Below are 27,878 nucleotides of genomic sequence, written 5' to 3' on the forward strand. Positions count from 1 at the left end.
TATTCTGAAGAGACAAAAGAAAAAGGAAAACAATCCATCAGTTTTTCAAGCACGGTCTAGCGCCATCTCTTTAATTCAAAGCATCGCAGCAAAGCAAAGTTGGTAGGACTTTTATAGAGGCGTGCATAAATAAATGGGCCTAAATATGCGGAAGGCCTATTTCGTTCATCCTGATAAGTCAACTTTAAGGTCGGGTGACATCCAAATATAAGTTGATTCCTGTTGATCAATGTGCAGGGCTGCATACAAAATTACTCATTTAAAAATATTTGTTTTAATAATTTTCTCTTACCTGCTAAGCCCCACCCTAAATAAAAGCTCCAATCTCATTCATTTTGTGGCATCATCAGTCAATCATTAGTGAGCTAACTAGAGACAGTGGTATGTTACTTCCCCCAGCTCAGCACATGCTCACAAAAGAATTGCATTATTTCATACAATACCTCCACATTACCTTTCTTTTCCTGGTGATGCTACATCACGTCTGACATAGCAACTCCTATGCTGGTATTGCATGGTCTATTGTAGACAGGTCGTCAGCTTCAGAATAATATCTCAGCAATAATCTCGCTAAAGTGAAAATTCCAAATGCAAAATCCCGCAAAAACTATTGAATCATTTCGCTTTTTCATCCAAAGTCCTCGCAAGAGTAAGTGAGCACTTTTGAGATGTGCTGCTCCATGGAGCTGCTCAGTCTGTTTCTTAGTGGATTTTTCCCACAGGTTATTTTCCAATTGCTACAATATTGTTACAAACTGATGGGTTTAAAAAAAATAAAGGTCAGTTATGTACAATAAAGCGCGCAACGTTTAATAGAAACTAGAGGGAAAACGAACAGCTGAAACTGGGAAAGCTGTTACTAAGTAAATTGGGATTAAGGTATGTGGACATGGGCGTAAATCCTTACGCAATACCTATTTTTCAGGGGGATGAATGAATAGATAGATAGAATACGGAAACCATTAAAGGGACTTGTTAACATTGTTTGATCAGATGAGAGAAATGACTTCAATGCTAAATGTTCAAACATGTTAAAGATAAAGTTGACTTCTGGTCATGCGATTGTAGTGTGAAAGAAACCTTGTGGAATCGATCAGAAAAGGTTGATCATCTAACATTCAAGTATTGGTGTGTACTGCATGGTTCTAGAATCATCAAAACGATAAGCAATTTGGCCCTGTCTTGGTAGTTACAAGCATTGTACACAGAAAGATGAAGTATATACTACACGAACATGTGGCATAAAAATCCGTCCCTATGTTACATGCCAAATTCAGAATATAAAGGCATTTGAAGAGCCATGCTTTACAGGGAACATTTTTTTATCTGATGTTCTTCCACACTTGCATAATATAATGATAACGCTCACAAATAATTTTTCACCTCTCAATAATTCAACCTTCTTTTTAAAAGGATTGGGTATCTTTCATTGCCTCAGATTCTAATAAAAATCCTGGATTTAGCTCATGCGATCATAATTCATACAAGGTCAGTCATTATAATTATCAAGATATTTATGATTGGAAATCGAAATTTCACAGTTTTCCCAATAAATGGTTTTTATAACACTACAGTCTGTTGGGGCAAATGATTATGGTAAAACCGGTCACCCAAAGACTTTTTGAGGCACTGCATGATCATTTGAAAGCGCTTTTTTTTTTTGTTAGGGCTTCAATATTACACCATTTCACAGACTCTGATAACACGTAGGGCCATGATCTCAGTAAACGATGACTTTAAGGATAGATCCATGCATAGATTTCGCAAAAAATGGAATGTGCTAGAATTAGAATAATATAGTAACCTGTTGTGTTGTTCTGTCTCTTTTCTTTGTTTTTTAATCCATAATCTCGGTTTCTACTCATACTATATTTATCATCATTTTGTATTATGATAATGATATATTTAAAATACATGTGTTTCATTTTAATTTGTATTATGTATGAGATGTTTTAATCGAAAAAAGAAAGAAAAAGAAAATGGGGTAGTGGGGGAATGATCCATCCCATACTCAAACCGACCGCCCCCACCTCTCGCGCGAATCGCGGAAGCTCAGACGTCTCATTAAATTATTAGAGAAAGAAGAATATTTGTTGTACCGCTCTCAAAAATAATTTAGTTTCCCCCTCCCGCGCGAAGCGCGGAAGCTTTCCCGTTTCATTAAATCATTAGCGAAAGAAGACGATTCGTTGTACCGTTATGACCGTTAATCCTTGTCTAAATTCAGTTCCCCCCCCCCCTCCCACGCGAAGCGCGGAAGCTTTTACGTTTCATTAAATCATTAGAGAAAGAAGACGATTCCTGATTCGTACCGTTCTCGACTCTTAATCCTTGTCTGAATTTCAAAAATGTTCTTTGTCTATTCCCTTTTTTCCTACGTCCTCTTCCTTTTCACTCCTCTATTTTTTGGCCGGCGTTTATGGGGGACCACCCCACCGCCCCCCTGGCTACGCGCCTGCGGTCAGATGAACATAATTATGTTGATACCTTGTCCGCCCCGGAAGCTCAGGGGTTAAAGGTTTTAATTAATTCTTCTCCTGTGCTACAAAGCTATCAATGGCTTAGCCCCCTCTTACCTTTCCGATCTCATATCCTTACGTTCCCGTACGTCGTCACGAACACTTCGTTCATCTTCCACATTACTGTTAACACCTGGACCCCGCACTAACACCCGGTATGGTGACCGCGCCTTTTCAGTTATTGCCCCCGCTCTCTGGAACAAACTGCCCGCCTTTATTCACTGCGCCCCCTCTGTATCTCAATTCAAATCTCTACTCAAAACCTATCTTTTCAAATTGTAAATTGCAGTTGTGCGTCGGTCAATGGAGGTGCGCACCATATTTGTCTTTATTTAGTTGATTGCCACTGTTTTCTTACCTTATCTATGTTACTTTTGTATTTTTGCTTTTTCTTCTAATTTAATTCTACGGGTTATAGTCTTCTCTTAATCAGAACACTGTGCGCTTAGAAACATCAGTATTAAGCGCCTAATAAATGTTATGTATTATTATTATTATTAATTTACGGTCAGATTAGCATTCAGGGGTCCGCCTGAGGGCCCTATAGGCGGGGTCCAGGGGGCAGAGCCCCGGAAGTTCAGGAGTTTTAGGCATTTAATTACAGTCAGATGAGCATTATTTTGATACCTAATTGTTACAGTGGCAGGTCACTAATTGGCTTGGGGTTCAGGGGGCGGAGCCCAAGAATCTCAAGGGTTTTAGGCACTCAATTACGGTCAGATGAGTATCAAGAGGCCCGCCTTAGGGCTCTTGGTTGGGTCCAGGGAGCAGAGCTCCGGAAGCTCAGGGTTTTAGGCGTTTAATTACGGTCAGATGAGCATTTTTGATACCCCATTATAATGTGACACTGGCGGTTAACTATTTTTTCTTTCTTGCTCTCTTTCTTTCTATTTCTCTTTAATATACTTTTTCAAAGAAAGTGTGGGGGGGGGGGCTCGAGGTTCCCGATCTCCGCCGTTCCGCGGGCCCTGATATGTAGGAATCTCAAGAAGCATTTTCTTGCCTGGCTGTAAATTTAGGAATTTTTCATTTTCCAACAAACGCATAAAGTGAGGAAAAATCTCGGTAAATTATCTCATTTCAGCATTATTTGTAAACCACCGTTATGGAATTATAAATAAACCACGTTTGAATTCTATTTCTCCAAAGCCCCCCCCCCCCCCCCCCCCCCCCCCCCCCCCCCCCCCCCCCCCACCCCGATCTACACCGTGTTGGTGGGAAAATTGCAACTGATATCCCTTAACTTTCTTCATTCTCTTTTTTTTCTTTCCCTTTCTCTCCTCTTTCCCTTTCCCTTCCCTTCCTTATCTCTCTTTTAGGTTTGCTGGGGGGGGGGGGGGTTGGGGGAGGGGCAAGGTCATTTTAGTCCCCACCCCGCTCCACACATTGTTGGCAGGATGAACCGCAACTCATCTCCGCTTCTTTTCTCCCTTTTCTTTTTTTCCCTCTTTTTTTTTGTTCCCTTTTAGCTCTCCTCTTTTTCCTTTTCCTTCCTTCTCTCTTTTTTTTAGCGGGGACGGGGGGGGGGGAAGGCTAGGTCCTTTTGCCCCCCTCCCCCCGATCCACAACTTGTTGGCGGGAAAATTGCAACTGATATCCCCTTCTTTTCTTTTCTTCTTCCTCTTTTGTCCTTCCCTTTATCTCCTATTTTTTTTTCTTTCCCTTTCCTTCCTTCTCTTTTAATTTTTGATTGGGGGGGGGGGGAGGGGGAGGGGAGGCAACAGACTGGGAGGCAAGTCCTTTTGCCCCCCCCCCCCACCCCCGATCTCCTTCTTCCCTCTTTTCTTTTCTTCTTCCTCTCTTTTTTTCCCTTTCTCTCCTCTTTCCCTTTCCCTTCTTTTCCTTCCCTCACTCTCTCCTTTTTTTTTTGCGGGGGGAGGGGGGGCAAGGCCCGCTCGCCCCCCTGGATCCGCGCCTGATCTTAAGGATATAATGATATTCGGCTCTTTCAGGAAGATGATTAATGAATACGTTGCCCATGGTGGACCATTTTGTTTAATTACTATGAAACAAACTCATATAACTAATGCTGTTTGGTATCAAGTTCTCTCGTATACAGATTTTTTTTTGCAAGTACAATTTTTAATGATTCATTAAAAGCAATGAAATATAAGTTCTGAGTATAATTATTTCCATATACTGTACGTAACAGTTACAATGTGATTTTCAAAACTAAAGTTACATGCTCAAGTATAGTAATTAATTATTACAAAAGAATTAAGTTGAAAGCATATTTCTATAAACTAATGTAACATGCAAATAATTATGTGTCAAAACGACGATCAGAACATTTTATTAGGATGAAAGTACGAAGCGAAAGGTCACAAATACATAGCTACTTCAGCATAATTTTTTTTTTAAATGATAAAACATTCGTTACTTTAATACCGTGTGAGTCAACAAAAAGTTTACACCTAGAAAACTGCTATTTAAAAAAAATCATCTATGAACAGTAAATTATTAAGCATTATTCACGCTTTGATATACAGTAGGCATTGTTTTCGAGAGTGCAAAAATCCCGGCCCCCCCCCCACTCAGAGGTCAGAATGACCGCATGCGTGTTGCCAAAATGTCCGGTAAAGGGGTACTTTTCGTACGGCAAAGTCCGGCCCGAGAATTGTAAAAAAAAGGGGTATATTTGACTTTTCACCCTGAGATTTCTTTAAAAAGGGGGTGTTTTTCTTTTTCTCTCTCATCTCTTTGGACTCCTGAGAAATTATTCCGAATTTAGGGGGGTACATTGAGCATTTTTCCTGATTTAGGGGGGTCTCCAAGGCAGGAAAAGCCCGCGAAAGGGGGGTTCGGAAATGTTGGCAGTCCTCAGATAGGGGGTGCTTTCAAAAATAGGGTACGAGCATATGCGTACCCTAAATAACACTGAGTGGGGGGGCCGGGGCAAAAATATACTTGCGCCAAAGTGATGCATACAGCATGTATTATGTTGGGATTAGCGGAGTGAGAGAATGAATTAAATACATGTATCAAATGAATTGCAGATGGTTTTTGCAGAAGCAAAGTCACACACACACACGCGCGCGCACGCATGCTCGTTGATATTTGATATTCGATATTTGATATGTGTTGCATGATTAATTTTGTTAGGGATGATATTTGGATCTGCAAAGACCGAATTAGTACCCAAATCCCAATTGTTTTATTCAAAATCACATAAGCAACTTAGGCGCAATTCTATTTTTGCACTCTCGCACACAATGCCTCGTGTTAATCCAAGCGTGAACACATACCACACACAAATGATACCAAATGATTTGGGATAAAACACTCTTTCATATTAAGATGTATAATAACTTACTATTCATAGATGATTATTAAAATAATTAGCAATTTTCTAGGTGTAAACTTTTTGTTGACTCAGACTGAATACAGACAGCATATGTGTATAAATCTGCATGATATAATTTTTTGTTTAATACAGAAACAACAGAAATATAAAAATCTTAAAAGCTACGAAACACTACTCTAGGAAAAAATCACATGACAGTTGACCGTTAATTCTACAATAACATACGCAATTTTTCTCATAATACACCAACTATTATCGTAGTTCATTATGGTCATTTCATTGACTGATTTTAAACGCAATTTATTATTACGGAAGACTTAAGTTCAAAGCATATTACTATAAGTAAATGTTACATGCAAAAATATGTCAAAACAACGATCAGAAAATTGTTTTAGGATTCCACCATTAAAAAACACAGGGTAACAAATATGAAATGTAACTTTAGCTGAACGCTAAGATATCCAGTTTGTACCTGTAGCATTGTTACGTAAAATCTAGTAGTCAAAATAAATTTGAGGGTAAATCATTACGACACTTCAACTTACAATACATCAAAAGAGTGACTGTTCGTAAAGTTGCAAGCATGTGTAAATAATGAGCAATATAGCGTTCCTTTATGATATATCTTATACCTGCCTGATATAGATTTACAAAAGAAGATAACGACAGAACTGTAACATTTCAAACATATCAAACAAGAGCACTTGCGTCTTTCAAAATGTATGCACAATCTACCCCAACCTCCTTCCCTATTTAGTGAGAGTATAGTCAGAGCTGCATCATCTCTTGCAATAACGCTTGTAGTTGTAAGATAAAATATTTGCAGGCTTTTTTTACAGATTGTAATCTGAAATTTAGATCGAGGACACAATATTTATTTACCCTTTGAGTCGTGGCTAAAGATGAAAAGGATAAACGACTGACGCATTCTTAAATGATTTCGATTTAATCACTGATTTGCGTACAAGCCTGCTTTTTCATGTTGGGGATAACAAAAGTTAACCTACCGACACATTTAGTAAATTAGAGTCAAGACCATGTAAACAAACAAAGATGTGCAGACAACATCTTTTCTAAGTTAGATAATTGAGGGAAGGGGCAACTGCATGCACCCCACCTCATATTGGATACACGAACAAGCATCTATTTCGTGCATAATTACAGCTCTACAATATTATGAAGAAAAAGGAAGAAGCAGCAAATGAATTTGCATAGTTTTTACAAAAGTCTATACAACAATAAAAAATCACAGATTTTAAGCTCCAGTCATCACACTATGGCGACAGTTTTAGGAAGCTTGCATGACGATTTGAATTTGTTCTCAATACAATAATGTTAAACGTGCTGAATCGCGAACCCTTTTAGTTCTTTCTTTCTGTTTTTCTGTTAGCTATGTGCTGTGAAATCTGCTCTAGCTACCACCTGTACAGAAAGACTACTTATTTGTAAAGACTGCATATCACATAATATAAGACTTCATCATGCATTTCCCTTACATCATTGAAACATTGAAACATTGAACACAAAGACCATCTGCCTATTAAGTACACTTTTCTTGTCCCCCTTAGGTGATCTTTATACACAAGTTTTACTGTAGCCCAATTATTTTTTCTTTCTATTTGTATATTTTGTTGGATTAGGTTAAAAGAAATGGTCTCCCTTTAATGGTGGGAGTGATACCAAATACATTTTTGTTTAACTCCGCTTATTACTCATTGCCCTTGAAGATGAGCTGGATATCGTCCTCCTCTACAAACCGATCTCCCTCCTGTCCATTCCGCTTCTGGATTTCGACTGTGTTCATTCCTGAGCCCCCGTCTACAGACCTGATTGTGAGAACGGCTCGCTTGAAAGAACTGAGAAAGAGAGGAGGGGGGTTCAAAATATAGTGAGAGAATGACGTAATCGGAATTTTTTTTTATAATGAAGGCTAGTATGAAATTTGAGATGCCCTCTGCTGCTGCCTGCCGGATAGGCTATTCCGTGTTCACCCACCACCGCCCCCTATGAATCAACAACAATTACTGATGATAACTGAGGCACAGGTCATAGTTGTTTTCTCCTACATATTCGTGTGCCCCAACCCCTCCACGTATCCGTCACTGATTATACCCTCTGATAATACATCAGGAAGGTTAAAATGGTCTTCTACGTAACTTAGTGGTCAAGACTTTAACCCTATCCCTACACCCCCCCCCCTCCCCCAATATCGGTGTGTGTCACCATGTGCTATCTAGACCTCTAGGAAGAACAAATCCATAATGCCTCTGAATAGAGCATTCCAGCCGTTTTTAATTCTTGATTTGTATTATATTTGTAAGTAGTATTCTTGATTTTTATACGGAAGATAAAACCAACCAACCAACCATCTACCCCCCCCCCCCCTCAAACAAAAAATGCCAGGTTCACATCCCGCGGTCAGTCCGTAGCTGCGAAAGGGTGAAAAACGTTCTATGAAGTTAAATCGTTTCGCTAGACCGGCATAATTTTTCCATTTCCGGGGGATGTGTTCTTACCCCCCCCCCCCCCCTCCGAAATTTTCGGCGCGATTTTCAAATTTTACCCCCCCCCCCCCCCCCTTTGAATGAAAATCCTGCGTACCCCAAAATAAGTGTCAACAGTTATAGGTTTGCGCGAGGGAAAGAATTCCGGGGATGAAAGTAGGGGGGGGGGGGTAGTCGTCTTGAAAGGCAAAAATAGTATAGTAAGTTTGTTAACCCAAGTAAACCTAATAAGTATCAATGATGTTCGTCCTTCTTAATACCTCTGCAATTATTATAGCCCCAGCAATTACCAGATACCCATTTACACCTGTATATAGAGATTGGCAAATGTTGCCGGGTTTGGATTCGAATCTTGAACACCAGGATTGAGAGTCAAGTAATTAGCCACTATATTCATGTACCACGACACCCCCAAAGATCTTAATAAAGGCGTACTTTGGCTGACTTCGAATTATCGGGTCATCGTATCTGGTCGGGTGGTCGCGTTACTTGACCTTTGGTGAAAACAGGCCACTTTATCCATGAATGTTTATGAATAAACCCCATTCATCTACAAAATGGTCTGGTCAATGTGACGCGACCACCCGACTGGACGCGATGACCCGATGATTCAAAATAAGCCCTTACTTTGGATCATCTTCTGGTACCAGTTCTTTTATCTGAGAGAGCACAGACTCCAAAGTTTGGATGCAATGTCCAGAATCCCAACAGTTCTACAAAAAATAAGTCAAAGAATTTAATGGTGTCACCTTTTGTTAAATGTTAGTCAGTACAAAAATCTTGGTCGGCACACGTACACTCCTTAAATGTCTTTCTCTCAAAAATGATACAATTAAGTATAAGTATAACTGATTATCATGATGTCCATAAAGTACAGTGCTTCCCAGAAAAAACGAAACCGATAATTATCGATGTTTTATCATAACTTAATCACAGTTTTAATTGATAAATGACTCATATTTGTAAAGCTTAGATTCTCCTCTTTTATTTAATGCAGCTTATATAATGCATATTTCACGCATGAGTGATTTAAATCAATTTGAAGAGAAGAAAACAAAGAGTCATTTGGCGGACGATATCCGAATTTCAAAAAGAAAATCACGTTTCTAGAAAGTTGAGTTTCTGCCCTTTCATATGACACCTCAATCAGGAAAATGAGCAAGGAATAACAAAGTTCTGTTTGTTTAAAGTAGTGCTTGCATTTCCATAATTTTATTAAACGAATTCGTTTTCACTGGCTGCCTGCCGTATCAACAAACGAAATTAACAAAAGACTTAACTCCGTTTGACAATCAACCGTAGACGAAAGACTTCATGCATGGCTGATTGTCAACGAAACGGATTTTAGTCTTTTGTCAATTCTGCCTTAATTTTCCTACGGCAGGCAGCCAGTGAAAACGAATTCGTTTGCTAAAATTATGAAAATATAAGGGCTTCTTTAAACAAACAGAACTTTGTCATTCCTTGCGCATTTTTCCTGATTGAGGTGTCATAATTATGAAAGGGCAGAAACCCAACTTTCTAGAAATGTGATTTTCTCTTTGAAATTCAGATATCGTCCGCCAAATGACTTTTTGTTTTCTTCTCTTCAAATTGATTTTAATCACTCATGCGTGAAATATGCATCATAACGAGTTGCATCAAATAACAGAGGATCTAGGCTTTCCAAATGTGTGTCATTTATCAATTATAAATGTGACTAAGTTATGATAAAACATCGATAATTCTCGGTTCGTTTGTTCTGGGACGCACTATATAACCACAATGAAAATAAAGCACAGAGGTGCATTGCAAGTCGATTACACAAATTAACTATTGGTGATTAAATATCATTTACTGGACAAATGAAAAAACTTCAGACTTTGTTTACAATACATTAATTTCCTCAAGTACAATGTTTGGTAGGCGTACTGGCGGGAGAATCGTTGTTTGTGTACACTTCACTAATTGTATTCAAAAATATTGTGTAGGACAACTTTTAAACCAAAGAAACCTAAATCTTGCTGGGTATATAACAAATACTGAAAGCTATGCACTCCTATGAATATGAACGAATGGGAAAACACGTACACGTGACTCGAATCTGTTAGCTATAGCAACATAATAGATCATAGCTGTATAAAATAAAGTTATTCTCTCATTGCTACTCTATAATGAAGTTCCACATGCAAAAAGAAAATCAACCCGTGTAACCTTAACCAGTATTCACTGTTACAGGATTGCTGCGACGATAACTACCTGGTTTAAAATTTCGTGCCCTCCCCCCCCCCCCCGCCCACTTCCCTCCGACGTACGTAACCAGTTATTACAAAAAATCGCCTCTCTCGATCAAATACAAAGCTAAAGTCAATCCCAAACCATCATATCAATACAATTCACCTGATTAGTCGCCAGTTCTTTCGTTTTTATGGTTTCGATTCTCTCGATGGTTCTGCGATGGTCGTCTCGCAACCCACAGTAGATTTCGGGAATGCCCGCCATCACATTCGGTGCCCACCAGTTTAAGGCCTTCATACTGCCGTAGGGCCAAGGATGATTTAAGAGGGAAGAACAATCAAGAAATTGAAATGGGTGAGAGGGCGAGAGCGGTTTGAGATGAAAAAGAGAAAGAAGGGGAGAGAGGAACGGAAGACGGCGAAACGGGTGTAGGGGTCGAGAGGGAGAGAGGAGAAAGGGGACAGTTTTTGAGAATATAGAAAGAGATTGGTGTTGAAGGTTAGTAAACGAGTCACGATGGTGTGTAAGTGAAAGAGAACAAGAGAGATGGAGGGAGGTATAGGGATGGGGAGAGACGATGAGTGAAAGATAGATCGAGAATGGGAGGGAAAGAAAAAGAGTTGTAAGAGAAATTCTTTTTTACCACAGCAGAAAGTTTTGTCTTTAACACAAATGTTTTTACAATTTTCTTGCGCGCCTGACATGAAATCAGAGTACTCTTGATGTTGTTCCCTGAAACCCTTGATGCAGGGAGCTGAACCATGTTAGAGGTCGTGGGAGAGGAGCCCCCGGGCGCTCTTTAAAGCACCACTGCACTACTTATCGCTAATTGCGCCCTCCATATAGCAAACAATGCCTAATCGGTGCATGTTGGTCCCCCATGATCCCCTCTTTCTTATGCTAATTGGAGCTGATTTGATGAGATAACCACCTGTCAGTGACCTTGCAGGGAGGTCTAATCTCCCTGGCCAAACTAGTGCAGACGGGCTTTAAGATATCCATCTTGAGTGGTAGATATTTAAACTCATTCCTTGAAATTTGCACTACCCATATTGGTTTATTTCGTTTCAATTCTCTCTCCCACACAATTCTATCCAAAGGATAATCTTGTCTTGGGAACCACTCCTCTCTTAAAGTTGCTCATTGGTGGGTATATAGAGGGCAGCACTCGGACGTACGCACGGGAGCGTGATACCCGTTGGCTCAGTGTTATGTAGTGATCGCCAAGTAGCCTACTGCACGAACGACTTTACCGTGCGAGTCAAAAGTTTACACCTAGGAATTTGCTTTAAAAAAATTAAATCATCTATGAACAGTAAGTAATTGTACATCTTATGAAAGAGTGTTTTATCCCAAATCATTAGGTACCATTTTTTGCGTGGTAGGTGTTCACGCTTGGTTGAACAGGTGGCATTGTTTGCGAGAGTGCAAAAAACGACTTGCGCCAAAGTTATGCCTACAGTATGTATTATGTTGGGATTGGCGGAGTGAGAGAATGAATTGAATGTCTCAAATAAAATGCATTGCATATGTTTTTTGCAAAAGGCAAAGTCACACACACCCAAACACACGCGCACAAATGTTCGTTGATATTTGAAATTCGATATTTGATATGTGTGGCATGATTAATTTTGTAAGGGATGCTATTTGGATCTGCATAGACCGAATTAATACCCAAATCCCGATTGTTTTATTCAAACATCACATAAGCAACTTTGGCGCAAGTCGATTTTTTCACTCTCGCAAACAATGCCACCTGTTCATCCAAGCGTGAACACATACCAAACAAAAATGGTACCAAATGATTTGGGATACAACACTCTTTTATAAGTCATATAACAATTTAATGTTCATCGATGATTTTTTTTTTTTTTTTTTTTTTTTTTAATAATTAGCGATTTTCTAGATGGTAACTTTTTTTTGTCTCACACTGTATACCCACGCATCTTTAAAGCATAGGGTCCAGGGGCACGCTTATGAACCATGTACAACTGCTGTAACTGATTACGACAGTTGTACATTATGTCAAATTGACCTCATATAAATCATACTTATTGTGTTTCATATGAAGAACCCAATTTTATGTAAAGGTTTAAAAAGACCGGTTTACTAATTCATGTACATTCTTTCCTGGGGACTTCGTTACGAGTTATTTCATTATCCTGTTATTAATAAAATAATGAACTACAATACCGGGAATTCAGTCTGCATACATTGTACGTTGCTAAGTCGAGCAAGCCTCGGACAAGCATTCAGGTTGTCAGGAAAAATGTAATGTCTAAAACTTATACATAAAATATGTTGGAAAGCCTGTCTATTCGACTATGTTACGAAAATGGACCATTATCTTACGGATCAATATTTAGATGTCTCTCCCTCGAGCATAAAATTTCCATATGCTTGAAAAATTGATTATATTACGAAAATAGAATTCAATCTTACGGATAAATATGTTGCTGTCTCTGATTCCTCGAGCGGATATTCATACAGTTTTGTGGGTTTGGCAAATCTGGAGGTGGGTCAGTGATTCTCTTTTCTGCCTGTATCTCAAAACACACAAGCAGGGGGTGATTCCCGCAGTTGACCGTCATCACAGCATTGAAGGTTTCATTGTCGTTTACAGGTGCAATCCGGGATGCAGTCTCGTCTGGGGTTCGCCCGTCCCCTGATATAGGACAAGAACACACAATTTTTCATTTTTATCATTATTTTTGCATAATGACATCACAATAATCAATTTATTAGTCAGATCGAATGGCGCATATCAGCGGCGGATCCGAGGTTTTCGAAAAGAGGGGAAAGACAAAGTCAACTAGTAAGCGAATCGCACTGCAAAGTACTAGTCCTTCCGGGTAGCGTTATTTTTTTCTGCGGCACAGATTGGGGTTAGGTTCGTGTTGAGCCTATGGGAAAGTTTAGGGTAAAGGTTAGGGTTAGGGTTAGGGTTAAATCAAGACCCCTTTAAAAAAAAAAGCCCCGATCTGTGCCGCAGAAAAAAATAACGCTTCCGGGTATGGCCAAGATATAGCGTCCCGACGGGCTCCTAGTGGATAGCCCCAGCAGAGCCTCAGCTGGGGTCCCGGGGTGGAGCCCTCGATCGCTCCTGAGTTTTTGGCAAATAAGGAACTCCAGGGGGGTGCCCCCCCCCCCTGGCCCAAAAAGAAGGAAAAAAGGGGGAAATATTTTGTGTGTGTGTGTGCTAAAGAAAGCAACCAACAACAAAAAAGTGTTCTTACCCCCCCCCCCCCCGAAGCCACTGAAGAAAATATCAAACGACGTAATTTTCCAATTTCCAGGGAAAAAAACAAAAACAAAAACAATGATCATTTGACCGTAATTAAATGCCTAAAACCCCTTGACTTCCGGTGGCTCTGCCCCTGGACCCCACCTAGTGTCCTAAGGTGGACGGCTGGATGCTAATCTGACGGTAATTTGCTTAAAACCCCTGAGTTTCCGGGGTTCTCGGCCCCCTGGACCCCACGCCACTTAGTGTCTTGCCAGTGTCACAAATAAGGTATAATTATGCTAATCTGACGTAATTAAATGCCTAAAGCCCTGGGCTTCCGGGGCTCTGCCCCCTGAACCTAACTATTGCCCTAAGAGGCCCTGGATGCTCATCTGACCGTGACTTATTGCCTTACACCCCTGAGCCTCCGGGGGCGCCGCCTCCTGGACTCAACGCCAATTCGTGACCTGCCAGTGTCACAAATAAGGCATAAAAATATGCTTATCTGACCGTAATTTATCGCCCAAAACCCTTGAGCTTCCGGGGTCTCCGCCTTCTGGACCCCTCTGCCAATTTGTGACCTGCCAGTGTCACAAATAAGGTATAAAAATATGCTCATCTGACCGTGACCTATTGCCTATCACCCCTGAGCCTCTAGGGGCTTCGCGTGGACCCCACGCCAATTCGTGACCTGCCAGTGTCATAAATAAGGTATGAAATATGCTCATCTGACGATAATTTAATGTATAAAACCCCTGAGCTTCTCGGGGCTCCGCCCCCTGGACCCAACACCAATTTGTGTCCTGCCAGTGTCAGAAATTAGGTATCAAAATATGCTCATCTGACCGTAATTAAATGCCTATACCCCCTGAGCTTCAGGGGGCTCCTCCCCTTGAGCGGGGCCTGCTTGTAAGTGGGGTGATGTTTTTTCTTTTTGTGTATGTACCCCCCCCCCCAAACGTTTTTGCCACTGTAGGTGTCACCATTATGTACTGATATTTGGCTCGCATAATTCAAATTTGGCCCCCCCCTAAGAAATCCTGGATCCGCGCCTGCCCCTCCACCTATCAGGATATTGTCGGTAAAATTGCGCTGCCGTCGGGAAATATGAGAAAAGGGAGAGAAAAATGAGAGAGAAAGAAAATGAAAAAAAAAGGAAAAGAAAAGAAAAGAAAGAAAAGAAAGGGAAAATAGAGAAGAAAGAAACAGGAAAAAGAAAAAGAAAGAAGTGGGAAAAGGGAAAAGAAAAGAAAGAATGAAAACAAAAGAGTAAATGGAACAAAGGAAACGGGGGATGAAAGAGGAAAAAGAGGGGATAAGAGCAGGCGCGGATCCAGGGGGCCGAGCAGACCTTTATCTATGCGTATCTTTCATGCTCCCTCAACGAGACGACTCCACCCAACATCCCCCTTTATTTGATTCTTTTCCTTTTTTTTTTTTTTTTTTCTTTTCCTTTTCTTCTTTTTTTTTCCTTTTCTTTCCCCTCCCCTTGTAAAACACGTGTAAAATCATGTTCATTTTCCCTTTTTTTGAGATGGGTCCCCTCTCCTGGCGCTCAAGGGGATGTGCGATTTTTCAAATTTTGGAGGGCTCACTACCCCCCCCCCCCCCCCCCGAGCGAATTATCGCATATGGAAACGTTTGCTTGGATTTGTCTCATAAAAGTAACTTCTTTTTCAATTAAGGGCAAGTCATCTATAAAATTATCATAATGAAGTACATGTTTAGAGTGTATGTTTTTGAAATAAATACAATTCGGTCTTATTAATATTCAAAGAGAGTTTAGTGGATTTGAACCAAGAAGATAATTAATTCAATTCTAAATTGAGGGTTGTAATAAGAATGCTTAAGTCTGTATGCGAATGATATACGATGGTGTCGTCTGCGACAAAACATATGTTAGGAGTGGTGTATATGTATGGAGCCTTGTGGTACTCCGCATTCTACGGTGGAAATATTAGATGTTGTAGATTTAAAAATAACATATTGATGTCTATTACGCAAAATAGTCTTCAAACCAAGAAAGTACAATCCCTCTAACTCCATATGTTTTTAATTTATGTACTAATATACGATGGTCCATGGTATCGAATGCTTTCGATAAGTCCATAAAAACAATGAACGAGCGAATGGTCAAAAGGGTGAATTCATGATGTTATGAATCACAATTTTGAATGCATAAATACAAGTGAAAGAAAAAATATACTCACTGCTCGTCACAAACTTAAGAAAGAGCCTGGAGGATGCTTCTATTGGCTGACTGGCTCCTTCTTTTGGCCGAATACCTTCATTGAATTGTGTAGGTTGTGCTCTACCCGGATCCGTAGTTACGATCTTCGTCGAACGTAGGTGGTAGGTTCCTTTATAGAGAGTGACGGCAAGTCCAAGGTCCAAGTCCTTTTGTCCTCCCATTTTCAAATGCAGGAAATCACCCCATGATGAGAAGCGAAATCCACATTCAATCTGACCCCGAAAATAAAAAACAGTTGTTAGTTGTTTATTGTTTGTACCATTCCTTTGTGGGAATAAGTTTTATTTAGAAGTAAGGGATGAAATTAAAAACAGCTTATGACTTTTTTCTTTCTTTCTCGAAGGTGCGTTCTTCCGGAGGTTTATAATTCCGAGGCTTCCCATCCCAGAAGGTTCATAAAAATTCTTAAAATTGAATAGATATTAGCAGGATATTAGTATTCCGAACGTTTGTTGCGTTACTCCAAAGGTTCATCACAAAAATGAAATAGGGAATCGTGCCAGGTACCCTTTATTTTCTAACTAACCCTCAAATTATTGAAACGTGCATACCAAAGATTATTAATCATAACATGAATCTAACCTTGATTGGTCTGTATCCAAAAGTCCATTGTCTATCAGAACCTGCCGATGATCTCGCATCCATTTGTATTTTCCACCAACTAAGTTAGACTTCCCTTTCTTGTTCGTTTTACTCCTGTCCGTGTAACCCTCAAAGGCCTCCCCATAATCGAAGTTGAACTCATTGCCGGGATCCAAATAAAAACGTCTGTTTCTATCATCATTGATGTAGTCCATCTCATCGTTCGTCGAATAGGTGCCAATCACTTTTTGACCGTCTATGCATACGTTCTGTCGAGAAATATTTTGTTTAACATTGAGCATTATCAATTCAGAACGTGTGGTATTGGAGAAAGAGGAAATCGGTTGTCGGGAGCGTTAGAAAAAAAGTATGGTGTCATTCCAATGTAAAAATATAGAAAAAAGGGTCATTCCCATTATTTCTACCCCCTCCCCGAAAATCCTGGGAAGTTGTCAATTTGAATAGACCACTTCACAAAATGGATGATCATCTAACCGTAATTAAATACCTAAAACCCGTGAGCTTCTGGGGGCTCTACCCCTGGATGCTCATCTGACCGTAATTATATACTTAAAACCCCCGAGCTCCATCAATGGCCTTAAAGAGAGCCCCTGGATGCTCATCTAACCGTAATTAAATACCTAAAACCCCTGAGCTTCCGGGAGCTCTGCCCCCTAGACCCCACCAAGGGTCCTAAGGCGGGCCCCATGGATGCTCATCTTACCGTAATTAAATACCTAAAACCCCTGAGCTTCCGGGGGCTCTGCCCCCTGGAGTCCCCGCCAACTATAATCTTGGAATATTCATGTATAATTTAAATAGAAATGAACTGCCAAATGTTTTTTATTCAATGTTTTCAAAGAATGTCAATATTCATCATTATCCTACTCGGTCTGCCGAGCTTTTTCATCTACCAAAAACAAGAACTTTGCTCTCAAATAAATCATTTGTATTTTCAGGTCTAAAACTTTGGAACACTCTTTCAGATCCAGTTAGAAATAAACCCACATATTATAGTTTTAGTAGAGTGTTCAAAAAGAATTTAATACAAAAATATATGTCTTCTACAGGTTAAACTTCTCACATCTCCCCTCTCTCTCCCTCTCTCTCCCCCTCTCCCTCTTCTTCTAACTTCTGTTGTGTGCAGTTTGTTTTTGTCTTGTTTTATCCTGTCCTTTTGTGTGTCTTGTCCCATCCTGTCTTGTTTATCTTGTCGTGTTATGACTTGTTTTTTCATGTCTCGTCTTATCCTTTTATGTAATTTTCCTGTCCTTTGTGTCCCGTTTTGTCATTCTTTTCTTCTTGTATTTTTTTGTTGTTGATTTTTGTATACTTTAAAATGGTTTACGAAAATATGTTATTATATTATTTCTATTTTACTGTGATTATCAAGACACTTTAAAATGATTTATAATAATAATGTTCATATTATATTTATTCTTGGGAACCTACAAAAACAAGCTATGCTTTCCAGTAGGTTCCTGTTTCATTTCATAATTTTGATCTTACTTTGTCAACTATATTCTTTATTGTGCAAACAATTGTTATATGAAATGAAATAAAATCAATCAATCAATCAATCAATCAATCAACTAGTGACCTGCCAGTGTCACAATAAGGTATCTAAATATGCTTATCTAACCGTAATGTAATGCCTAAAAACCCTGAGGCTCCGCGAGGGGCTCAGACCCTGGACCACGTCAATTTACGCTTTGCCTGATTGCGGGGCCTGCATGTAACGTGTAAGAGTGGTGGTGTTGCAGATTTTTCTTCTGCCCCCCCCCCCCCTTCCAAACATGTTTGCTCATTACGCCACTGCCCCTAGAAGGTGAGCCCCTGGAACGTTTGCCCCCCTAATCCCAAACTGCTTCCGGCGCGCCTGCTTAGAAGAGGTGTAGAGTTGGTGTCATTGGGAGTTTTCGCAAACTCAACGCAGACGGAGAGTCTGCTGTAGTAACAGCGGAGTGATCACTGTGAGGTCCCCCCCCCCCCCCAAAAAAAAAAAAAAAACGCACCAAAGTCCGGCTCGTAGTACACAAAAATCCGGCCCGTATTGACTTTACACACCGGACTTAGGGGGGTGTTTTCAAAAGGAAGTAACATGCATACGCGTACCCTAAACTGAGAGGGGGTCGTGTGTGAGGTACTGAAATTCAGAACGGTTTTTTATTAAATCTAGAGGCGTTCTCAATGACGCCCCCAAGGGAATCAACAGCCAATCAGCGAGCTTGTACCAAAGACGGGTTGAGACGGACGACGAATTTCAACGCGAAAGGCTCTTCGGTGAGTTTTTTTTCGATTATCGTTTCTTATAGCTATAACAACAAGAATATGGATATAACATGAATTATTTAAAACTGCATTGATGAATTGTTGAAATATACATGATAAAAAGCCGGTTTGTGGCTTGGTTGAGACAAGTTGTGCTAGTCGTCCCGTCTTTGCATTCAGCCCCACCGTACTATACGTATACGCGTTCACCGTAACGCGAAACCGCTTATACTGTAACGAGAGCGGTCTATGTGTGACGGTCGTAGCCCTGAGGGATACCGCGTCGTAGAAGGTCTGTCCGTTGCTAAGCGAAAACTCGCTTATGTTTTTTTAATGACGGATGTTGGACCCCATCACATACGGCCAAGCCGCCGGCTCAACCAGAGCTTCCACCCAATCGCCATGTCCCACACTTTTTATCATACAAACCCCTGATCCCCTACAAGAGAACTCACATCTTAAGGCCCGGTCACACAGAGGGGACGCATGGGGGACGCACGGCCGGCGCATTGTAATTTTGGTCAGTGCCTTTTCGTTCGCTAGGTGTGCGTTAAGGCCCGGTCACACAGGGAGGACGCATGGGGAACGCACGGCCAGCGCATTGGAAATTTGCAATTTGGGCCAGTGCGTTGTCGTTCGCTAGGCGTGCGTCATCATTCGTTACTCGTTCGTCGAGCGCGCTGGACCAACGCTGGACCAGCGCTATGCATGCGTCGTCATTCGCTGTGTGCGTCGGGATTTTTTGAGCATGCTCAAAAACGTGCGCCGAGCTCGACGCATGAATATACACGCCAAAGGCACGCCAGACATGCGTGGAGCGCGCTAGACCAGCGCCAGACATGCGTGGAGCACACGCCCTGTATACGCACAGCGCGCTAGCTACACGCCGTGCATTTTGTGTCAGCTCGCTAGCTTTTCCAAAATTATGACAAAAGTTAGGCACACGTTCTTTTCCGATTTCCAATGCGCTGGCCCTGCGTCGTAGAACGCGGTGCATGCGTGGACCATTCGTCCAGCGCGCTAGCAACACGCTGTGCATTCGTGGAAGTTGTTATCATGTGCGCTCTGTGTGCGCCCTGTGTGCGCCCTGTGTGCGCCCTGTATGCGTCCAGCGCGCTAGCAACACGCTATGCATTTGGTGTCAGTTAGCTGTAGCTTCGACAAAAGTTGGGCGCACGACAACGCACTGGCCAAAATTGCACATTTGCAATGCGCTGGCCGTGCGTTCCCCATGCGTCCCCTCTGTGTGACCGGGCCTTAACTCGTTCGTCGAGCGCGCTGGGCCAACGCTGGACCAACGCTATGCATTCGTCGTCATTCGCTGTGTGCGTCGGGATTTTTTGAGCATGCTCAAAAGTGTGCGCGGACCTCGACGCATGAATGTACACGCCAAAGGCACGCCAGACATGCGTGGAGCGCGCTAGACCAGCGCCAGACATACGCGGAGCACACGCCCTGTATACGCACAGCGCGCTAGCTACACGCCGTGCATTTTGTGTCAGCTCGCTAGCTTTTCCAAAATTATGACAAAAGTTAGGCACACAGCCTTTTCCGATTTCCAATGCGCTGGCCGTGCGTCGTAGAACGCGGTGCATGCGTGGACCATTCGTCCAGAGCGCCAGCAACACGCTGTGCATTCGTGGAAGTTGTTATCATGTGCGCTCTGTGTACGGTCTGTATGCGCACTGTATGCGCCCTGTAGGCGCTCAACGCGCTAGCAACACGCTTTGCATTTGGTGTCAGCTCGCTGTAGCTTCGACAAAAGTTGGGCGCACGACAACGCACTGGCCAAAATTGCAAATTTCCAATGCGCTGGCCGTGCGTTCCCCATGCGTCCCCTCTGTGTGACCGGGCCTTAAACAAGACCCACAAGTAATACAGTCCCTCTACATGGAAATCAGAAGTCGATTTGTCGAGAGGAAGCGAATTTTTTTGGCGAAAGAGGGAAAGAAAGGTATGTGTAGATGCCAAACTAATGCAAGAGCGCCATCTCTTGTCGGTTTTAAAATTTAATAAGTTTGAGGGGAGGAAAAGCGCGAATAATCACTGGCAGTAACCCTTGGAAACAAGACAGAATTTTAACCTCTTCTCCCTACTTCATATTTCCGTTTTATGATCTTGTTTGGTTTTGGACAACAATTGGAATGGATGCAATCATTGTATAATAACATTGTGATCGACCCGACGTGAGTAACGTGAAATGTGGTTATAGTAAAGGCTTCAAAATTAAAGTTTTCGAGACATTATATTGGTATTCGACAATTGATTTCTACACTTGCAATTGCAATTCTACAGTACGGTACGTGGATTGACGATGTACGTGTGTCAGATTGCGAGATATTAAAGGACGGAACGGAGCTGAGAGGAGCGTTGAAACTATAATAAGGTGAACTTGGGTTCTTGGCCAGTCAAAGGTGATCGTGAACAACAAGGGACCAGTGCAGTACCAGTCTGATAAATGAGAATATGACTAGAGAGGTCTATGAATAGAGCATGATCACTTGTGGGTGTATTTTGAGTCGAAAGAATGACGTGATTGGGCAGAATACAGTCAGAGAATTAATGTCGAGGTCTAAGCCTAGACCTCCAGACCTAGTCTAAAAATGGAGAACTAAAGACAGACTATCTGACTACTTCAAGGTCATTTTGCACCCACATTCTAAGTTAAAATTCTAGTTTCACAAGCTAACAGAGGAAGGCCTAACGATGTTAAATAAAGAGACTGGTTAGCATTCAGGAATCTGTTGAAAAGGATAAAGAAATTGGAATCCTGAAATATCTACTTGAGATGTAGACGTAGAATCTACAGTGACTAAGACTAGATTTCTAGACTCCAGTCTAGTATAGAGGTAATTAGACTAGGCCTACATTATATTTAGATGCCCAGAAGGCCAGATGTTACGGTTGATTTGAATGGACAAATGTCAGTCAGAGATTAGCCAAGAATGGAGAATATGTCTACTGGCTACTGCTCTTAATTACAGAAGGCTAGACTAGAGGGTCTAGTCTAGTGGCATACATACTAGTGGAGCTATTTCAGGAAGTTTTTGGAAATCAGAAATATGCCGGTTAGCTGCAGCTGATATCGCCTGAGTTACAAGCGGTGCAGAATATGGAAAGAGGCTGGAAAACCTGCAACAGTGAATGTGGTATAGAAGAATAAGCACATGAAATGCATACTTGAAAGCCTTAGGTTGACAGCAGCCGTCATGGATACAGCCCCACATTAGGATTGTTGTGTCAGTGGATCAGATCATCATGGAAGGGCAGGATGAACAAGATCCAGCTACTAGTATTCGGATGGACCCGTTACTGCATGATCGAGACCCATGGATGGAAGTCAACCAACTGTTTGACTCTCCTTCAATGAACGCAGGAAAACATTCAGCGATGGAGAGGGTTGAAGTAGATGACAGTGTATCTCAAGTATCAAGCAAATCAACATCACATTCCAGGAAATTTTTGATGGAAACAGCCATGAAGAGAGCAGAATTGCAAGCAAAGTTGAAGAGTTTAAAAGGGAAACAGGAGCTCGAGAAAGAAGAGCAGGACTTAATTAGAAGAAAGGAGCAACTTGCTGTTGAGACCGAATTAGCTGCAGCTACAGCCCAAGCAGCAGCATTACAGCAGTTCGACGATACGGTAGCTTTTCACCAGCCACCTGCATTACCAACCTTTGCTCATGTAACACATGAAAGTGATAGGAACCAAACAAGTCACAAAGTCAAGAAAGCAGATTGCTCAGAAGAGATTTCAACGCAAGGACGCAAGAACCGAGAACATTTGCAAGATGTACGAGTAAGTGGAACAAATTCTGATAGTGATGTTGATTGGGTAGAGCTGCAGCGACAACAAACCCAACTTACGTACATGCTCTTAGAATGTCATATGAAGTCCGCCTTACCGCAAAGGAACATTCAGCCTTTCGACGGGAATCCCCTGAACTACCACGCCTTTAAGAGGGCTTTTCAGCATGTAATAGAGTCCAAGACATCGGAGGACTCTGACAAACTATATTATTTGGAACAATATACTAGGGGAAAGGCGAATGAGATGGTCAGAAGCTGCATGTATGGAGGTGATTCCAAGGCAGCATTCAACAAGGCAACAATGCTGCTAGAAAGCAAGTTTGGCGATAAGCATCATGTTCTGGACTCTATGATCATCAAGGCAATGGCATGGCCAAACATTAGAGGTGAGGATCCGGAGGGCCTGCTTAGTTATTCGTTGTTTGTGACTGAGCTAGGCAATTTGGCTAAGGACCTACACCTTCAACAGGAGATTGACCACGCACAACACTTGAAGATGGTCATATCAAAGCTGCCGTTCAGGCTGAGAGATAGATGGAGGAGCTATGTCGACGGCATACTCCAGAATCGGGACGAGCCACTCTCATTCAAAGACGTGGTTAGTTTCATTAGTAAACAGGCCCGGATAATCAACAACCCTATCTATGGCAATATTGTAGGACCTGCCAGAGCTGGAGAAACGCAGACAAAGACAAAACCCTTTCCAGGGAAGAAACAGGGCTTCAGCTCCAGCATGAAGAAGAGCGAGGAAGCGAAGTGTTTGTATTGTGACATGGAAAATCACCTTACAGCAGAATGCAAGGCCCTAGGAAAGAAACCTCATGAGGAGAAACTTGCATTTTGCAAATCCAAAGGACTGTGCTTTGCCTGCCTTCAGTCTTCACATCTTGCCAGGGACTGTAAACAGAGGACGACCTGCAAGATTTGTCAAAGGTTACACCCCACCCTTCTTCATAGAGATTGGGCACCATCGAAACAAGTGAAAAGGAATGGTGAATCAGAGAAACAACGTACTAATGACGACGTTGGAGCTAATAGGAAGAAGGAGGAAAGCTCGGAAGGACAAACAGAAGGAGAAGAAATTGGAAATGAAAATTTCCCAGACGTAAAGCGCACGTTATCCAACCGCACTTCTATGCAGGACTCCCAACCGGCCATTGTGCCTGTGACTGTACGCTCAAGGCAGACAGGGAAATGTGTACACACATACGCATTCATTGACAACGGGAGTAACGCAACTTTCTGCACAGAAGAGTTAAAAAACAAACTAAATGCCAGAGGAAGAACGCGCACTATCCAGCTTCAAACATTAACAGATGATAAGCTGGTCAAGACCTGCATACTGCAAGACCTGGAGGTAGCTGATGTGAATGAGAACACATATATACCACTTTCTGACGTCTACATACAGCCCATCCCTGTAGACAAGTCAGACATACTGAGAAGGAATGACATTGCAAGATGGCCCTACTTACAAGAAATAAACTTGCCGGAGATCAATGCAGACGTGGGCATCCTCATTGGCAATAACGTCCCTAAAGCAATGGAACCACTGCAGGTTATCAATAGTCAGAACGACGGACCATTCGCTTGCAAATCTATCATAGGGTGGATGGTTTTTGGAAGCTGCAAGCAAGAGAGAAGTGGGTCCAAGATAGCCTCCCACAGAGTCCACGTGATGGAAGATATTCAGCAACAGCTAAATAATCTCTACAACACTGAGTTTTCAGAACGCTTGATGGAAGATAAAGTCGAAGAATCCAAAGAGGATAAACGATTTATGGAAAAGGTTGAAGGATCCATCAAGCTAACACAAGGGCATTACCAAATCGGACTGCCATTCAAGGGAGACGTCGACCTGCCCAACAACAGGCCCATGGCAGAGCAGAGACTCAACCACCTGCAGAGGAAGTTCGCTAGACAGCCGCAGTTCCATAGGGAGTATGCAGGGTTTATGGATAAGGTGCTGAACAAACAGTACGCTGAAAGAGTACCAGAAGACGAGTTCCTTAGAGAAGATGGAAAGATGTGGTTTATTCCTCACCACGGTGTATATCACCCACAGAAGCAAAAAATTAGAGTGGTGTATGACTGTGCAGCTTCTTTCAAGGGCAAGTCACTGAATGACAATCTTCTACAGGGGCCGGACCTCACAAATAGTTTGGTGGGTGTATTAACAAGGTTTCGTCAAGACCGCATAGCAGTAATGGCAGACATAGAAGCCATGTTCTCACAAGTGAAACTGCTAAAGGAAGAAAAGGATCTACATCGATTTCTGTGGTGGCCAGATGGCAATGTCGCTCAACCTATTGAGGAATACCGCATGACTGTTCATGTGTTTGGGGCTAGATCTTCACCAGCTTGTGCCAATTATGCCCTGAAGCGCACAGCAGAAGACTTTGCAGAGGACAAGGTGGCACATATCATCAAGCGCAACTTTTATGTTGACGATTGTTTGTACTCAAGCTCAACAGTCCAGGAAGCTGCAGAGCTATCAGAGGGCCTACAAGAAGCCTGTAAGAAAGGAGGATTCCACCTCACAAAATGGGTGAGCAATGACAGAAGAGTATTGAATGCCATACCCAAGGAGGAGAGAGCAAGTACAGTGCAGGAGCTAGACTTTGACAAGGACAAGTTGCCAACAGAGAGGGCACTTGGCATGCTGTGGCATACAGATGAAGATGTTTTCAGTTTCAAGATTCAGCTGAAAGACAAGCCAGCCACAAGGAGGGGTATCTTGTCAACAGTGTGCTCCCTGTTCGATCCACTAGGATGTGCTTCCCCACTGCTACTCCCTGCAAAGCACTTACTTCAGACCCTCTGCCGACTAGGATTAGGATGGGACGAGACGATTCCACCAGACCTGCTGAAAAAATGGGAAACATGGAAAAGAGAACTCCCAAGACTGTCAGACTTTAAACTTTCCAGGTGTTTGAAGCCACAGGGGTATGAAAACCCAAAGTCTGTGACACTGCACCATTTTGCAGATGCAAGTGAGAAGGAATATGGAACAGTGTCATACTTGCGAATGGTGAATACCAGGGATGAAGTCCAATGCTCATTCCTCTTGAGCAAATCTAGAGTGGCCCCTCTTAAACAGACGTCGATCCCGAGAATGGAGCTTACAGCCGCCACGGTAGCAGTAAGGATAGACAAAATGGTAAAACAAGAACTTGACATCCCAGTAGATGAGACCTTCTTCTGGACTGATAGTACCTCTGTACTACAGTATATCCAAAGCGAAACAGGGAGGTTTAAGACATTCGTCGCCAACCGAGTTGCCCTGATACAAGAAGAATCTGAATCAAGTCAATGGCACCACATAGAAACTTCGCTGAATCCGGCAGATGTATGCTCCAGGGGAGTCAAGGTAGATCGATTCCTAGCAATGAGATTCTGGAAGGAAGGACCCGAATTTCTTCAAGCTTCAGAGGACCAGTGGCCTAAGCAACCCAGAAATGCATCACACGACGTAAACAATGATCCCGAGGTGAAGAAGAAGAAGATGTACGTTACAGAGGTCTCGGAAGTAACGGCCAGTGAGAGCAAATGTATGGCCACTGCTGTGAGCAAAGAGGAAGAAGATGATGTCCTGGAAAGATTGATCAACCATTATTCAGACTGGTACCACCTCAGAAAGGGAGTAGCATGGCTACTAAAATTGAAAGGGCTGCTGAAAGAGAAAATGAAAGGTCAGCAGAACACACGAGAGAATCCACCCATGTTATTGACAGTGGAAGATATTAGACAAGCTGAGGAAGCAATACTGATACACGTTCAAGACAGAGCGTTCCCAGTAGAGGTTGTGGCTTTGAGGAAACAGGCACACGATGTCAACCAAAGGACAGGAAGGTTGCAGCCAGGGGTCAGAAAATCAAGCCCTATCTACAAATTAGACCCTCAGATGGACAATGGCCTACTTAGAGTAGGAGGAAGACTTAACAAGGCAGCCTTGCCTGAAGAAGCAAAACATCCAGTCATCCTACCAAAGAGAGGACATGTGTCTGAACTCATCTTGCGGCACATTCATGAAAACTCAGGACATATGGGAAGAAACTATGTCTTGGCAAAACTCCAGCAACGATATCACATAGTTGGTGCAATTTCAGCCATCAGGAAAGTCGTCAAGAAATGTGTCAAGTGCCGACGTCAAAGAGGGCGGGTAATCCAACAGAAGATGGCCGACCTACCCATAGACCGACTGAGACCGGACGATCCACCTTTTACACGAGTTGGAGTCGATTATTTTGGGCCGATAGGAGTGAAAAGAGGACGCTCTACAGTCAAGAGATATGGCGTAGTGTTCACTTGCCTCGCCATTCGGGCCATACACATAGAGAAGGCTGATTCACTAGATACGGATTCCTGTATCGCAGCAATTCAGAGATTTATTGCTCGAAGAGGAGCAGTCAGAGAAATGAGATCGGACAATGGAACAAACTTGGTTGGGGCTGAGAAAGAACTAAGAAAAGAACTTGAGAGCTGGAACCAGGCCCAGCTCAGCAACTCACTATTGCAAGTAAACATCAAGTGGACCTTTAATCCACCTGGAGGTTCACACCACGGGGGCGTATGGGAGAGACAGATCAGGACGATTCGACAGCTGCTCTTCTTCCTTACCAAACAGCAGACCATGACGGATGAAAGTTTGCAGACACTCTTCTGTGAAATAGAAGGCATTATCAATTGCAGACCCATCACCAGGGTTTCAGACGATGCTAACGATCTAGAGGCTCTGACACCAAACAAGCTCCTGACGTTGAAGGCTACCCCGATGTTACCCCCATCGGTTAGTAGGCAGACCGACTGCTACGCACGACGTAGATGGCGGCAGGTTCAATATCTGGCAGACGTCTTCTGGCGACGTTGGCTGAGAGAGTACTTGCCGCAGCTCCAGGCCAGGCAGAAGTGGGTACATCCTAGTCGCAACATCCAGGTTGGTGACGTAGTGCTGGTAGTGAACGAGACAGCACCTCGTAACTTCTGGCTCATGGGAGTAATCATCGGCATCACTCCAGATCGACAGGGCATGGTTCGACGGGCGGAGGTGAAGACCAAGACGGGCACCTATTCGCGACCCATCAGCAAACTGTGTCTCCTCTTGGAAGGAGATTCATGAGCACTTTGAATTTGTGAAATTGTGATTCCATAAGAGATATACGCTATTGAGACACCTTTTAAGTTTCTTCACGGGA

General features: G+C 42.4%; 3 protein-coding genes across 3 annotated transcripts; 1 reads left to right on the forward strand and 2 right to left on the reverse strand.

Moving 5' to 3' along the window:
• Positions 1–6,888: 6,888 nt before the first annotated feature.
• LOC115924225 (decapping and exoribonuclease protein-like) lies at positions 6,889–10,852 on the reverse strand. The gene is made up of 3 exons (XM_030986151.1): positions 10,707–10,852; positions 8,955–9,040; positions 6,889–7,679 (listed from the first exon to the last, which is right to left on the reverse strand). The coding sequence occupies exons 1-3, from the start codon at positions 10,839–10,841 to the stop codon at positions 7,532–7,534; spliced, it is 369 nt and encodes a 122-aa protein (XP_030842011.1). The 5' UTR covers positions 10,842–10,852; the 3' UTR covers positions 6,889–7,531.
• Positions 10,853–12,982: 2,130 nt separating this feature from the next.
• On the reverse strand, positions 12,983–16,866 carry LOC100893718. Its single transcript, XM_030986051.1, has 3 exons — positions 16,604–16,866; positions 15,981–16,233; positions 12,983–13,209 (listed from the first exon to the last, which is right to left on the reverse strand). The coding sequence occupies exons 1-3, from the start codon at positions 16,664–16,666 to the stop codon at positions 12,983–12,985; spliced, it is 543 nt and encodes a 180-aa protein (XP_030841911.1). The 5' UTR covers positions 16,667–16,866.
• Positions 16,867–22,132: 5,266 nt separating this feature from the next.
• LOC115924183 lies at positions 22,133–27,802 on the forward strand. The gene has a single exon (XM_030986052.1). The coding sequence runs from the start codon at positions 22,133–22,135 to the stop codon at positions 27,800–27,802; it is 5,670 nt and encodes a 1,889-aa protein (XP_030841912.1).
• The last annotated feature ends 76 nt before the right edge of the window (positions 27,803–27,878 follow it).

This window comes from Strongylocentrotus purpuratus, unplaced genomic scaffold, assembly GCF_000002235.5.
Source record: "Strongylocentrotus purpuratus isolate Spur 01 unplaced genomic scaffold, Spur_5.0 spur5_scaffold_15, whole genome shotgun sequence".
Lineage (NCBI taxonomy): Eukaryota > Metazoa > Echinodermata > Echinoidea > Camarodonta > Strongylocentrotidae > Strongylocentrotus > Strongylocentrotus purpuratus.

What these genes read in the sequence shown, in the direction of transcription:
- LOC115924183 (XM_030986052.1), top strand. Translation starts at nt 22,133, where the DNA reads ATGGAAGGGCAGGATGAACAAGATCCAGCTACTAGTATTCGGATGGAC.
- LOC100893718 (XM_030986051.1), bottom strand. Translation starts at nt 16,666, where the DNA reads ATGGATGCGAGATCATCGGCAGGTTCTGATAGACAATGGACTTTTGGA. An exon ending in TTGGATACAGACCAATCAAG is followed by an intron (nt 16,234 to 16,603) that starts GTTAGATTCATG and finishes TTTCGGGGTCAG; the next exon opens with ATTGAATGTGGATTTCGCTT. An exon ending in TCTTAAGTTTGTGACGAGCA is followed by an intron (nt 13,210 to 15,980) that starts GTGAGTATATTT and finishes GTCCTATATCAG; the next exon opens with GGGACGGGCGAACCCCAGAC.
- LOC115924225 (XM_030986151.1), bottom strand. Translation starts at nt 10,841, where the DNA reads ATGAAGGCCTTAAACTGGTGGGCACCGAATGTGATGGCGGGCATTCCC. An exon ending in AAGAACTGGCGACTAATCAG is followed by an intron (nt 9,041 to 10,706) that starts GTGAATTGTATT and finishes TATTTTTTGTAG; the next exon opens with AACTGTTGGGATTCTGGACA. An exon ending in GTACCAGAAGATGATCCAAA is followed by an intron (nt 7,680 to 8,954) that starts GTAAGGGCTTAT and finishes TCTCTTTCTCAG; the next exon opens with TTCTTTCAAGCGAGCCGTTC.